This window comes from Pongo abelii, chromosome 4, assembly GCF_028885655.2.
Source record: "Pongo abelii isolate AG06213 chromosome 4, NHGRI_mPonAbe1-v2.0_pri, whole genome shotgun sequence".
Lineage (NCBI taxonomy): Eukaryota > Metazoa > Chordata > Mammalia > Primates > Hominidae > Pongo > Pongo abelii.
This window is the reverse complement of record NC_071989.2, coordinates 117,712,422-117,727,290: the sequence shown is the minus strand read 5'-3', so window position 1 is coordinate 117,727,290 and position 14,869 is coordinate 117,712,422. Positions and strand designations below refer to the sequence as shown.

Genomic DNA, 14,869 nt, shown 5'->3' with positions numbered 1-14,869 from the left:
AATTCACAAAGTTGGGGAACTAAATATAGAAAATTTTTTAAAATCTATTTCAAGTATTTCTATTCCCAATAGACAGAAATCCACCAATGAAACAAACGACTATGCTAAAGCTTGTTTTAAATTGTTGCTGCAGAAAATGCAAACAAATCTCTATAAATCTCATTTAGAAAGAACACTGCCTAACTGCACATTCATTTAGGAGTATTATACAAAGATTTCCCATTACAGAGTCACATTTTGACTTGGAGTGTATGTGAACACACTTTTCTCTTTTTCCTCCATTAAAAAGAATGGCTTTTCATGATGTGAATAATTCAGTTTTTCACAGAATAATTTGTTTGTCAATATTTTACTTTTGTTAAGGAATAGTGAAAATTATTAAGTCAGTGGATTCTTCTCTCTAGCATTTTGCTTGACAGCAAAAATCACTGTAGTTTTAAAAGGTTTGTTTCTGACAATTATTTTTTCCAAGTGCAGAAGGGTTTGAGAGTCAGGGTCATTAACATCTTTTACTAAGCCAAAAAGATTCAGCTATAGTTACTAGGATATCAAAAGAGATTATAGTCAGGAATACTTATTAGGGATGTCTACTCAGAAGATGACCTACTAACTAAGCAGGAATAGTAATGCAAACAAACAAAAAAAAATCTAAAAATCAAGGGCAATCCCTGCCCTCAAAGAGCTTATTATTGCCTGTTTTTAGTACATAAAATTACAAAAGAGTACTTTAAATAAGTTTGTTTGGTTTTTTTTTTTTTAAGAATAGAAATAAGTAGCCATCAGGAAGGAGGGAACTTAAAAGAAAAGCCTAGGCCAAAGATTAAGTCAAATGTTTCATCCTAGTTTGAAGAGTCAGATTCATTAGCTCATTAACTTATTTAACCAAACTCTAATGACTCAGTACTATGTGCCAGTTATGATTCTAGGCATTCCCAACGCAGCAGTGAATAAAACAAAGTTCTAGCCCTTAATGAGCTAACATTCTAGTGAGGAGACTAAGTAAAAGTGCCGTAAATGTTTACATCTGCGAAGACCTGCAAGCGTGGAGGTGTGTGTGTGCAGTATGAGTATGTGGTGGAGGGGCTTCGAGAAAGGTCAAAGAGGTCTTATTTATTTGGCAATTATTCTATATGCCAAGTGTTCAGCTAGGCCATGAGGAGAGTGTGTTTAATAGGAGGCATATGTTCTTTGCCGCTAGAATTTACTTTAGTGGGAGATCCAGGTAAATTGTCAGGAAAGTATTCTGGTGCCCCTTGTTAGCTGTATAACCTGGTAACACCTTCATCGTGAATCATGGCACTAACCTTCATGCGTATGCACTAAATGTTTGTAAAACATTTGGCATTCTGCCTGGTAAACCATAGATTTTATTATTACAGTTAAGTGCCCATGTATGGAATAACAAGAAATGAGATTGGTGAGAATTAAAAGTGGCAGAAAAAGGGAAAGAATAAAGGTCTTTTAAAAAATCAAGAAAAGGGAAGAAGTGGGCTTCATATGAGGAAGACTCACAAGACACACTTCGAAGTATATTTATAAGCCTACAAGGAAGATTATACTATGGAATCACATCACTCTCCCAATTAAGTAACAAGAATTAAACTAAACATGATTGGCAGAAAGAGAAGGGAGAACAATTTAGATATTACAAGTGGCTCTGCCACCATTTCACTCAATAATTGAATATTCAAGTGATTATGAGATTTATAGAGAAAAAAAATCTGCAGTGCCATAAGCCATCTAGATCCTACATTAAGTGGGAGCACCTCACCTCACTGAGTGTGAGTCTAGTAATCAAAGATACGTGTTTTTCATATGCATCCCCTAAATGCAAATATACTAACTAATCTGCACTCAAGTGAATAAATAGCAAAGAAATTTGGATTCGATGTAATTTTCATCACCTTTTATAATTACTTTATAACTAACCCTGGCTTAAGATGCTACTCCACCTGTATGATCTCCATTTTACAGATACACAAATCAATGTGCCCAAGGACACACAGGCAATACACAGCAGAGCCAAGATACCCGCCTCATTCTGCCTAGCTCCAAATCCCTGAAGTCTTTCCATGATGCCCAGCCTTCCCTGAGTTTTTATTTAAAAGCTACAGGCTAAGATTAAGGAGAAAGACAATCTAAAATATATATGAGGAAAACATAACACTAACAGGTATATGTAGGAAAAGATAAAGACATTAAGATCAAAGATAGGGAAATCAAGTCAGAAGGTGAGGTGTAGTAACTGCTCATCACAAATTTCCAGAATATTGATTTCATACATTTTACATGTCAGTGCATACTAAATATTGAAGTAGTCTAGAAATCCAAGCATTTCAATATCCAAGCTTGCAGACTACCTCTCACATCCAAAAGCAGCACACACGCACAAAAAAAATGCTTCACTAAATCATGTGTCCAGACCTAAAGTAACATATTTTGTTGTCTTCAAAATAGAAAAATAGGAATATCTGCCAATAAACTAATGGGGAAAAAATGTAAGTAGAAGATAAATGAATGTTGGAAGCAAAGAAAAAAACCTTCAAATTATTAGGTTACCAGTGCTTCTGACAGTAATCATGAAATCGAGATATTAAGAAAAGTAACACACTCCTTCAAAATAAGTCTTCGGAAATACACCCCCCTCTCCAATCCCCACAAAAAAAAATGCTGCAACTAAATTCTCTGTGACTGTGTACTCAAACCAACAAATATGTATATCAAATCCTATGTCCCATTATAATTGAAACAATTTCCCCTCATCTTGGAGGGGTGGGGTCGGGGTGGGGAAGGGAGGAATCTGTGGCCCCAATAAATAAATGCCATCATATGTAGAAACAATAATGATAGCAGCTACTGTTGTGCCATACATGATTCTTTCGCTTTGCACCCTATTGAAACAGATACTACTATCCTCATTCTACCAGGAAAAAAACTTGGTCTCAGAGGGATTAAGTAACTTGCCTAAAGTCATCTAACACTGACAAATACAGAGAGCTGAGACTCACATTTGTATGTGCCTGAAACCAATCAACACCAAGGTTCTTAAAGCATTTAATACTGCTTTTCTATTTTAAAGATTCAAACTTTCCCATGAGTATTCTGCCTTTTCTAAAAGTAGACTTCATAGACATAAAATAATTCTCCTAAGCAATATTTTTTAAAAAGTTACTAAATTGAACAAGCAGTCTCTTAAAACTGTATACTGTTTTGTCCCCAAAGGCAAGCCCTTCTTTTTTGTTTATTACCATTTCATACTGCACAGATACTATCCTTGAATGGCACATAAACTGATAAAATGAGAACACTAAAACATAATGACACATAAAAGGAATATATTAATGTTAAAAGTCAGAGAATAATGTCTCAAAAATTTGAGAAGTGGCCTCTACCAGATTCTCATTAAAAGACTTTAGGCCTAAAGGAACGTAATAACCTCCTGTTTTTTTGAAGCGCAAATTTTACCTGGGTCATTATGGGAATGAGGCACCACAAAGACTTGAAGGGGTTCAGTGTCCCATTCATTAGATTCATAAGTAATGTCAAATCCTTGCTTCCAAACTCCACCATCTGGATTGTCAAAAGAAATTAGACTGTAAACATCCAACATCTAAAAATGTAAAAGAAAAAAAATTAAAGTTTAACCATTATTAATTTAAATTTAATGTTGGTAAATATTTGCTCAAAATTATTCACTGCTATACTCTGCATATATATTTTATAAAATAAAACTATTTCTGTAGACATTAATTGAGGAGTTTAGAGTAGAAAATATTTTATCACCATTCAAAGGCTTGAAATGCTATTTGTGCTACAAAACTACCCTGATAAATAATCCCTCCCATCTGCTTCTAATAAAAAAAAAGTTCATTCTATTCCTTCTTCTCCTACTTTACTTCCAAAACAATTTAATAGAAATTCATAGAAAAAGAACCAAGAAAAAAATTTCTGATGAAATTTGATTATGACCAGATATTTCAGCATTTTCAAAAACAGTTCTGAAAATGATATTTTACTTTGAGCTATCTTTATAGTAAATCTCATGTATATTAAAAATCTATGCCTGAATGAAAATATATCTATCTATAGCTATTCTTCCATGCAGCATATGTTATATCTACCTATCTTATCCTAGAAGTAAAACTACAACAGGGTCAACCAGGCATAATCATCTAAATACTGAGAAAAATTTTTAAATTGAGATTTAGCTTTTATGTATCCTATTGTTTTCTAGCTTTTCAATGCAGTATTCCTTCTGGCTAATAATGTTTGGATGCAAAGGAAAAAACAGTGGGAAAAAAACTAAAACTTTACTTTTGTTCTTCATTGTCTCTATAATACCAAATGTGACAACACAACCAAACAACCTTTTGTAAAATTTAAATTATGTTAAAACTCGACTGCAAAAATCACATCCAAATATATAAATAAGTTACAAAAAATAATTTAAAGGCCAAACAAATTATATAAAAGTCAATACAAAGTATTTTAAGCCAATAATATTTCTCTCCCTATGGAATATATGACTTTAATAAATAAAATAAAATCTTCCCAAGGATGAGCTGACAAATCTTTGGAAACGAGCTGGGCAGGAGGATGTGTTAGCAGTGTCTGTTTCTTCCTTCAGTCCTGCAGCTCTCCCAGTACCCCCCTGACTTGCTCTGCCTGACTTCCATGGTTGCTCTGCAAGTCCTTTCTGTCCAGCCCAGATTTAGACCACACAACAAAAATAATTTGTTTTTTGTTTGTTTGTTTGTTTGTTTGCTGTTCCCTTATCATGGATGACAACAAGGCTAGGTACTCAAGAAGTACTCAACAAAAAACTAAATAAAGCCAAACCTCACAGAAACAGCTATCCCTGTAAGCACAGGATTCTGATCCTATCAGAATCTGGCTACTCTAGCTGATGAGGTAGCAGGTGCAAGACCTGGCCAGCTCCACTGTCCCCAGCTTCCAGCTTGGCCTATGAGCCACGACCTCAAGATCATATCATGTTCTCTGCCCTCAGCAGTTAGTGGAAAGTACATATTCGAAAACGAGGCCAGAAGCCAAATAATTTTGTCCAACTTTAAAATATTTACCCCTTAGGATCCTTCCCCCAAAATCCAGTTTCTGGTCTAAGGCACAAGGTTAAACACAGCCTTGCCCTAATTTGCAGAGCCAATGTGAGTGAAACGCTCTGAGTTTAAGAAAGGCAGAAGTCCTTTCTAACGCTGGTTTTCGACTCCATTGCCCTCTATAATAGCGCTGTCTAAGAGAAATATAATACAAGCCAAATTTTAATTTTCTAGTAAAACAAAGCAGTTGAAATTAATTTTAAAATTTCATTAATCCAGTATATCCAAAATATTATCTTAACACATAATCAATATATAAATGAATTAAGATATCTTGCACACTACGTTTGAAACACTGTGTGTGGACATTACACTTATAGCACATCTCAAGCCACATTAGTCACATTTCAAGTGCTCAGTAGCCACATGCAGACAGGGGCTTCCATACTGGAAAGTACAGCTCTAGAATATTTCCCTTCCCTCTTGCAAAAGGATATTAAGAAAAAAAAAAAGTCTAACCTTACTTTGTACAAAAGCTATAATGTACAACTGATATATAATAAGAACATGGATTTTCTTGTATTCTCCAAAGGAAGGTAAAAAAAAATCTCTGGCAAAATTTAAACCTCTAAAGGTTTTCAACTATTACAGAAAATAAGACCTGAAAAGCATACAAAAAGACTGTATTCACGTAAGTGTAAAATAGTAAGATAAACTGAGAAAAATAGAATTATGGAATTTTATCACTAAACAGAACATTAACGTTCATGTGACTAATCAAAATACTTTACAAAAAGAGAAACTAGAATACAAAGAGTTTAAGCGACTTACCAAGTCAGAACAGACATCAGGTCAAATCTTAAAAAGAACAAAAAAAAAGGCCAGTGATTATTAACGAATATATACATTACCTGCACATCTGAATTGTGACTTCCACTTTGTGAAGCAAACAGACAGTCTGCAGTGTCAACTGAGAGGGATAATTGTGAGGGCAGAAGATGTGAGCCAGCACCTTGGCTGAAATTGCTTTGTGAACTTTTCGGACCATCCTCCACAGACTCACTCAAATTGATGACTGAGTCTCTAATATTTGAGATGATCTCATTATTCTCAGCTAGCAAACGCTCCAAATGGTCTATTTTTTCTTGCAACATTGAGAGCTGGCCCTACAATAAAAAAGAAAAAGGCAGCTATATGAAATACTAATATAGATCTGCTGAGGCATACACATTTTTTTTTTTTTTAAATTATGTGGTTGCCTACGAGGGCAGCCACTCACCCTTCACTTTCCACTTTTATAAGTGGGATCGCAGAAAGCATGAACAGCTGGCAGGGTTGAAACACCAATTTACAGCAGAAAATCTTCTCCACGGCTGCAATCTTTGCTTAATCATATTTTAAGACGTGCAACAGAAAGACCAAAAATATTTTGGGAAATATTTCTGTTCCCCCCAAACTCAGTCCTAAAAGATCTTTGGGTCCCTGGAATCACTGTACAACAGCATATTATATTCAGGCATGAAATTTTTAATTTAAGTATAATTGACTGGAGTTACTCACAAGGGTCAAAAAAGTATGAACTTCAAAAAGATCATTCCATCTCAATCCCTTAACACTAGTGGATAATCCTAAATAAAAAATATCATCTATGGAAAAATCAATTAGTCAATTCAGCCATAAGCATGAACATCTCCCAAGTAACCATACCCTAAGTCATTCAGTCTGCTTTTGCTATACTGTGTGTCTTAAATTTTTTTCATTGATCCTCACATTAAGAGGGTTGCCATCTCTGCAACATAAACCTCGTTATACAAAATAATACCTCACCTTATGAGAGCAACGACAATCTTTACCTTGTTCACCTCTATATCCTGGGTTCCAAGTACATAGAAGGTACTCATTTATTTGTCAAATGGCCCTCATATTTCTGAAACTCAACAATAATTCTTTAGTGAATGGCCACTGTGTCAGGCATGTAAGCTAGGAAGACATGCATAAGATATGGGCCCTGTCTGAACACACAAGGTGATGTTATAACTAGCAAAAGCCTCAAAAAACCCACATTAAGGTTTTTAAAAACTATATGCATGGTGAACAAACAACTCTGGATACTCATTACCAGGAAATAACAGGAAAGCAAAAAGGAAAGCGGGAAGAAGGGAAAAGAGAAAAGGATAGAAAATATCCAATGCCCAAAAGTAGGGGACTGGTCAAACTATAGATTCATTATCATGGAAGGGATGTCGGCCACTGAAAATTTAGAAATATAAATTGTTTTAAAATAGAAATGTAAGGAAAGGTATTTTCAGAAGATAAAGTAAGGAAAGGTATTTTCAGAAGATAAAGTGGTGAAAAGGCAGTTTAAAAATAGTATGTATGGCATGATATGCTTTAGGAAAAAATATGAAAGACCATATAACACACAAGATTTAAGGGTTATACTCACAGGTTATTGGTCATTCAACAAGCGGAAGGGGAGAAGTTAAGAGACTGAGATCTACCAAGAAAAGGCCAATCATTTGAGCAAACTATGCCAGAATTAGCAGAAGTCCGAAGAGACTGCAACAGATTTTGGAATAAAAAAAAAAGTAGCCAAAATTGGCAGCAAATCACTGGGGGTGGCAGTGGTTGGGGGCAATACAACACTAGGGGTGAATATCTACAGCCTGATGTTAGAGAAGAAAGGAGCACAAGACAGCCATGTGCCTTCTCAGACCTGAAAGATGGTCTCACAGGCCTCTCTACTTAGAAGCACGTAACAGAAAGAGCCCCCTACACATTAAAACTATAGTCCTTTAAAGGCAATTGTCATCTCTAAGATGGGGTGGGGTGATATGTCACCACAAGATAGAACTCTAAAGCCTGTTTATCAGCATACACAGAGACAAGAAAAAGTTTTAGCACAGTTCCCATCCTGAAAGACAAGCCCCACTGCCCTAGTGAAAGGCAAGAGAGGGAGCACACATCACTTTACAACTGGAAATGGCAAAGCAAAGGAAACGAGAGACGAGTGCAACACTAGTTCAGGGCTCAAATACAGAAGCTAGTTGAACCATGTAGATTCCAGATCCTCAGAGCTGTCAAGCAGTATCGTCCTATAAACCTTTACACTCTTCTTTCTAAGTGCACATCAACATTGGTTACGAGTGATTCTCCATGAAAAGACCAAAGGGGATCCCTTGGCATAACCCAAAGTTCAACCCAAAGAAGCTAAAAATATTTGAGTCAGGTACACAGCTGATGAATCTGTATATATTTTCCTAAATACATATGCTATCAAAGGCTGTCTGAAATAGGAGAAATGCTTTTCTTCACTTATCACAACACCACAGACTGCAGCTTTTGAAATCCCTTCTGATAGATTCTGTTGAATAATTCCAATACTGAAGATACAAATTTACCACAGCAGGTAATGGTAAATCAAGTTACTCTTATTACAAGCAGTATTAGAACATGTTGATTCATCTCACCAGCAGTACAGCTACACATCTCCATAAAATAAAACATTACCTTAATCTAAAATGCCATCATCACAGAGCTTTTAAAGATACCACATTTTGTCCGGGCACAGTGGCTCATGCCTATAATCCCAGCACTTTGGTAGGCCAAGACGGGTGGATCACCTGGTCAGGAGTTCCAGACCAGCCTGGCCAACATGGTGAAACCCCATCTCTACTAAAAATACAAAAATTAGCGGCTGAGCGCGGTGGCTCACGCCCATAATCCCAGCACTTTGGGAGTCCGAGGCGGGCAGATCACCTGAGGTTGGGAGTTTGAGACCAGCCTGGCCAACATGGAGAAACCCCGTCTCTACTAAAAATACAAAATTAGCCAGACGTGGTGGCAGGCGCCTATAATCCCAGCTACTAGGAGAACCGCTTGAACTCGGGAGGCGGAAGTTGTGGTGAGCCGAGATCACGCCATTGCACCCCATGCTCGGCAACAAGAGCGAAACTTCGTCTCAAAAAAAATAGACAAATAATAAAAAAATAAAAATTAGCTGGGTGTGGTGACACGCACCTGTAGTCCCAGATACTCGGAAGGCTGACGCAGAAGAATTGCTTGAACCTGGGAAGCAGAGGTTGCAGTGAACCAAGATCGCATCACTGCACTCCAACCCAGGCGATAGAGTGAGACTCCGTCTCAAAAAAAAAAAAAAAAAAAAAGATACCACATTTTATCTTATACTTACAATATTACAATACTACAAACTTCATACATGAGTGCCCACATTTCTCCAGATCTTTCTGTACTTTGAGGAAAAGATCATTTTAGAGCCATATACACAGCAAAACTGCCTATAGCTCAACAAGTACACACTGAATAAGAAGACAATCCTTCCTGGGAATATTTTTATTATGGCTTTGGTCCCATAATCCATGGATAAGAGTATTATTCAAAATAAACATTAGAGATAGTTCATGAAAAAAGGATCCTACAGCCATTAAAGATGATTTTCAATCTCATTTAGCTTTAAAGATATCATTAATGATCAGAACCTGGAATTCTGTACTGAATTAAGCACATGGAGAAAATTATGGCCTAGGGATATACGCACACAATGGTCTAAAGAACATCATTTTTAAAATTATATTATGCAGTGGAATAAAGTCTTCCTCCAAAGAGGTGAAATTCTTGAAATGAACACCCTCATAAGCAAATTCTGTACATGTGACAGAGAAGAGTGGAATGACCTTAAAAGGATGCACTTGTAGTTTGCATTAAAGAAACAGAAATCATAGATAATGCTTCAATTATGCTGAGAAGTCTAAGAATACTGATAGTAACATTGAAAAAGACAATTTTCTGTAAGGCAAGAAAATCACTTATGAGAAAACTACTTTATTCTGTGATTTGCTAATCAGTTCTACAGGGAGGCCACAGCATTGCACTGCTCAGGAGTGGGGAAGGAGGTCATGATATTTGATTTACTCCGCTTTTAGTGAAAGAGAAAAACCAAGCAAAAAATCACAAATCAAAGACCTTTGAGAGAACAAATTTACAGTCTACCACAAGGTAGAACAGGATCAGTACCCACTCAGTCCTATGAACAAAATCAATCAATGTGTATCTACAGCTAAATCCGGAAATTTATTACATAATTATTTGCCTCAAATAGGACACTACCCGCTGGGTATTGGCCTCACTGTGATCCTTCCAGCATGGCTGAATCTGTATATCTTCTCCTGCCTTCCTGGAAAAGTGTGTGCCTTTCCTTCTCCCTGCTTCAAAGGCCAACCCTCTGCCGAGCAACAATCCCATTTATCTCAACTGCTCCAAGGCTTTGTTCTTTGCCCTTTTGATTAAACCCTCTCAATATTGCTCAATCAAGTTCCACTTCTAAAAGCAACTCATTCTCAGTAATGTAACATGTTCTATTAGATCAAACTATACGAAATTGCCATTCTCATAGGTAAAACATAGTCAAATATCACCAATTTCGTAAGGTTGAACTTAATATTTATTATATGCTATGTACATCTAAAAAAGTCAAACTCCTGTGCTTCCACCCTCCTGTGCTTAACCCCATGTGATGGTTAATTTGGGGTTCAACTTGACTAGATTAAAGAATATCCAGATAGCTGGTCAAACACTGATTATTCTTCAGCGCTTCAGCAGGCACTGAGCCCATCCTTTATCGACTCAAAGTGAAACCCAGGTGGTTTAGCAATTCATTAGAATTATTGAGCTGCCCCAGGTGTATCTGTGAGAGTGTTTCCAGAGGAGATGGTGTGTGAGCGAACTAAGTGGAGAAGATGTGCCCTAAATGTGGCAGTCACCATCCAATCAACTGGGAGCCCAGATGGAATTAAAAGGCAGAGAAAGGGCAAATTCTCACCCTCTCTCTCTAAGAGCCTGGCCGCTCTTCCTCTCCTGCCATTGGATGTCAGAACTCCAGGTTCTCCAGCCTTTAGACTCCAAACTCACACCAGTGGTCCCTGGGCTCTTGGGCCTTCCACCTTGGACTGAGCTCCACTATTGGCTTCTCTGGTTCTAAGGCCTTCAGACTTAGACTAAGTCCTGCTACCAGCTTCTCTGGTTCTCCAGCATGCAGATGCAGATGGCCTATAGTGGAACTTCTCAGTCTCCATAATCAAATAAGCCAATTCTCCTAATAACTCCGTGTGTGTGTGTGTGTGTGTGTGTGTGTGTGTGTGTGTGTGTCCTATCAGTGTGTGTGTGTGTGTGTGTGTGTGTGTGTGTCCTATCAGTTCTGTCTTTCTGGAGAACCCTGAATAAAACATCTTACATTCCCATTCCCCTCCAAGGTCCCAACCACTTCATGTACCGGGATTATCAAAAGTTTCTCTCTACTCATTAACCCCCTTCCTTACAAACTCCCATTCATTCATCTGCCCATTACAATCAGCACCTGCTCACCACTCCACCAAAACTGACCTTGTAAAGTTCCCAAAGACTCCCATGTTTCAAGCCTGATGAAAAGCACTCTGCCCTTACCTTATCCATCATCCCAGGGAGTATTAGGGACAATGGAACACTCCTTCCCTCTGGAAACGTTTTCTTTACTCATTTCCAGTACAACATGCCCTAGGTTTTCCTCCTGCCAACTGTTTATCAGTCTCCTTTGCTGGCTCCTTCTCTCCTAACCTCTAAATGTTAGAGCACCTCAAGGTTAGCTTCTTGAGCCTCTTATCTCTCTATACTCTCTTACATGATCTCATCCACTCCATGATTTAAATTCCATGATGTCTCCCATATTTGTATCTCCTGCTGAAACCTCACCCCTGAAAAAACAGACCCATATATTCAAATGCCTACCTGATGCCTCAAATTGGCTTTCAAACTTAAGTCCAAAAATCATCCTCCTCAAAAAGACACCTACAGTCCTCAGATCTCCAGTAAAAGGCTTTAATCTCTAGTTAGGCACCCTCAAAATCAAAACATTGTACACCACAGTCAGTAAGGACTGAATATCTCTTTCTCTCAACTTAGCTTCACCTTCATCTTATCTCCATTCCAAGCCAGCTCCTCCCCACCCTACCCTAAAACCTTTATACATGGTCCCTGTTGACATAATGCTTCAACTCTCATGCCAAACGTCACCTCTGCATAGCCTTCCCCAGCCAGTCTAAAACAGGCCTCCTCATGTTATGGTTTATCTCAATTTATTTTTTGTTTCCTCCACAGTGTTATTACAATTATCTATTTTATTCATGTATTGCTTCCCTCTTTCCCTCACTAAATGAATCCCTATATTGACAACAGGCACCATAGCTGTTTTACTCAATGTACTGTACCCTGATGCCTACCTACCTAGCACACAGCAGGACCTTAGGTATTTATTGGGAGAAAAAAAGGAAGGAAAGAAAGAAAAATGGCATGTAACTTTTTTTCTAAGTATTCAGTGTTTTGGCATATAAACCCACACCAAAAATAATACAAATAAAAACAAAACACCCTATTTTTGAAGAAAGAAAATCCAAAAGAAGTCTTCACTGCATCCCAAAAAGTAGGTAAGAATGGGAAGGAAAGAGCTAATTAATAGGGTGGTTTTCATGGGCTGTCTGGGAAATAATATAGAATGTGACCCACGTTGGCCACAGGATTTCAACCATGACCTGGTGAATAGAATACAGTATGTGGCTCCCTTTCTAGAGCAAAGATTATGGATTCTGTATAGTCCAATCAAAAGTTTTCCATTTTCACTACCATCACTAACCTGGCTCAAGAGACTATTATTTTCACCTCTTGTGGAGAGTGAAGGAAGTTTGGAAAAAGAACCCCAAGATAATTCTGGACTATTTCCTATCATGGTAGTGATATAAGATCTGCACTCAACCAAATCAAGTTTCTAGTTATAAGAGCTGTAGAAGATATATATGTTTATAATATACGCACCAATAGTAGCATTCAAAAGAAACAAAACTTTACCCCAAAGTGTATGCATGTATCTGAAACTTAGGATCTATACCACCTTTATGTTTTTTTTTTCCTTCAAATCTAATTCTGTTAGATTCAACATATCACTCCAACACATCAAGTTCTTTCTGGACTCTGATTATGTCATCAAATGTGCCCACCATGTAAGAGCAAAGATTACCTTTATCTTTAATGACATCCTTCACCAGATAAAGGTGAAAGCAATTCAGCTTAATGGCTAAGCATTGGCTCCTGTTCAGGCTATCTGGCTTTCAATACTAGTTTCCGCACTTATTGGCCATGCGATCTTGGGGAAGTAACTTAATCCTGGGCCTCAGTTTCTCATGGACAAAATGCAGATACTAATACCCACTGCTTGGAATGGCTGTGCAAGAATTTAGCACAGGACCTGCCAACAAGTAAGCAGTGAAGAAAGTATTATTGCAGCTGCTGCTACATAGTAAAAGTATGGCTTTTGAAAAATCACTTTGAAGGGTACTACAATATGCACCTCCAGATAGTATGCATCATAATTAAGAACAGACTCTGAAGCCAACCGAAACTTGAATTCTGGCACCACTACTTACTGGCTATGTAACTCTGGGCAAGTTCAAAGTTACATAACTTCTCTGTGCCACAGTTTCCTCATCTGTAAAATGGGGAGAATTAATAATACCTAATTCATAGGGTTGTTATGTGGATTAGTTAGTATATGCAAGTAAATTTAAATAGTGCCTGGTGCAGTAAGCAGAATAATGTTTAGTCAAAGATGTCCCTGTCCTAATAATCCCTGAAATCTGTGAATACCCTACCTTACATGACAAAAGGAATTTCACTGATGTAATTAATTTTAAGGCTTTCAGATGGGAAGAAAACCCTAGAATATCTGAGTAGGCCCAATGTAATCATAAGAGAAAAGAGGAAAATGGAAGAGTCAGGCCAGAGAGGGAGATGTGAGGACACAAGAAATCAGAATGATGCTATTGCTGGAAGGCAGCCTTGAGCCAAGGAATGCACTCAGCCTCCAGAAGCTGGAAAAGGCAGGGAAACAGATTCTCCCCTGGAGCTCCAGAAGGAATGCAGCTCTGCAGACATCTTTATTTTAGGCCAGTAGGGCCTGTTTCAGACTTCTGACCTAAAGATCTGTATGATAACACATTTTTCTTGTTTTACGCCACTAAGTTTGTGGTGATAGCAGCAATAAGAAACTATACTTAGCAAATAGTTGGCCCTATAAAAATAAAGCTTATATTTTTATGCTTAGTCCTTTTTAGAGAAATTCTTGCCCAAATCTCCATCATCAGAGCTGGAGAGCCATGACCCTAAGGAGCTGTGAGCCCAAGCAATGGAGGGTGAGGCCGTGCAACCTCATAAACTGTCTCCCAGGGGCATAATTTGGTCTAACAAGGCTCTACACCTAACTTTGAATAAAGGAGTTAAGAAAAGACAGAGTCACCCTTTATGGTTCAAAGTAATTTTCAGAAAAAGCAGCATCAACATCTTTATCTTAGACTGAGTTTTAGAATCAATCAATTAAAAAATTTTAAGCCCTTCTGGAGCCACAGTAGGGCATATGGAGTAAAAGACTGCAGTTTGCCAGGTAACAGCCATGGTAGCTTGGACAGGAATGGAAGGAACATGAAAGAATGACAAGAAAGATGAGCTAGGAATGGGAGGGGCAGGAAAGGAAAAAAATTGGCATTGAGTTTTTTGCTAGGGCAAGGGGGACGATTATGGGTGGCATTTTAGAGGAACAGGCCCACAAGCCAGTTATTGGGGAGGAGACAGAAGGGCAAATGTTATATTCTGAAACTATTAGAGAGCTGAATGGTGGTGTCAGTGAACGTGCAAGTCTGGAACTCAAGAAAGAAGTCAGGGCTAAATATATAAACTTGAGTGGCCAAAATAAATATGAATTTCAAGCAATGGGA

The 14,869-nt window shown here is 37.8% G+C and overlaps 1 protein-coding gene across 3 annotated transcripts in view; it reads right to left on the bottom strand.

Moving 5' to 3' along the window:
* MAN2A1 (mannosidase alpha class 2A member 1) overlaps positions 1-14,869 on the bottom strand; it is a 178,950-nt gene that overhangs the window by 148,428 nt on the left and 15,653 nt on the right. For 2 of the 3 annotated variants that reach the window (XM_002815774.5, XM_054555791.2), the window contains 2 exons: positions 5,969-6,223; positions 3,466-3,610 (listed from right to left, as the gene is read on the bottom strand). In XM_002815774.5, the coding sequence (XP_002815820.1) occupies positions 3,466-3,610; positions 5,969-6,223 (400 nt within the window). Of the gene's footprint in view, positions 1-3,465; positions 3,611-5,968; positions 6,224-14,869 lie in introns of those variants that run through there. The other variant, XM_054555792.2, reaches the window with a different exon arrangement.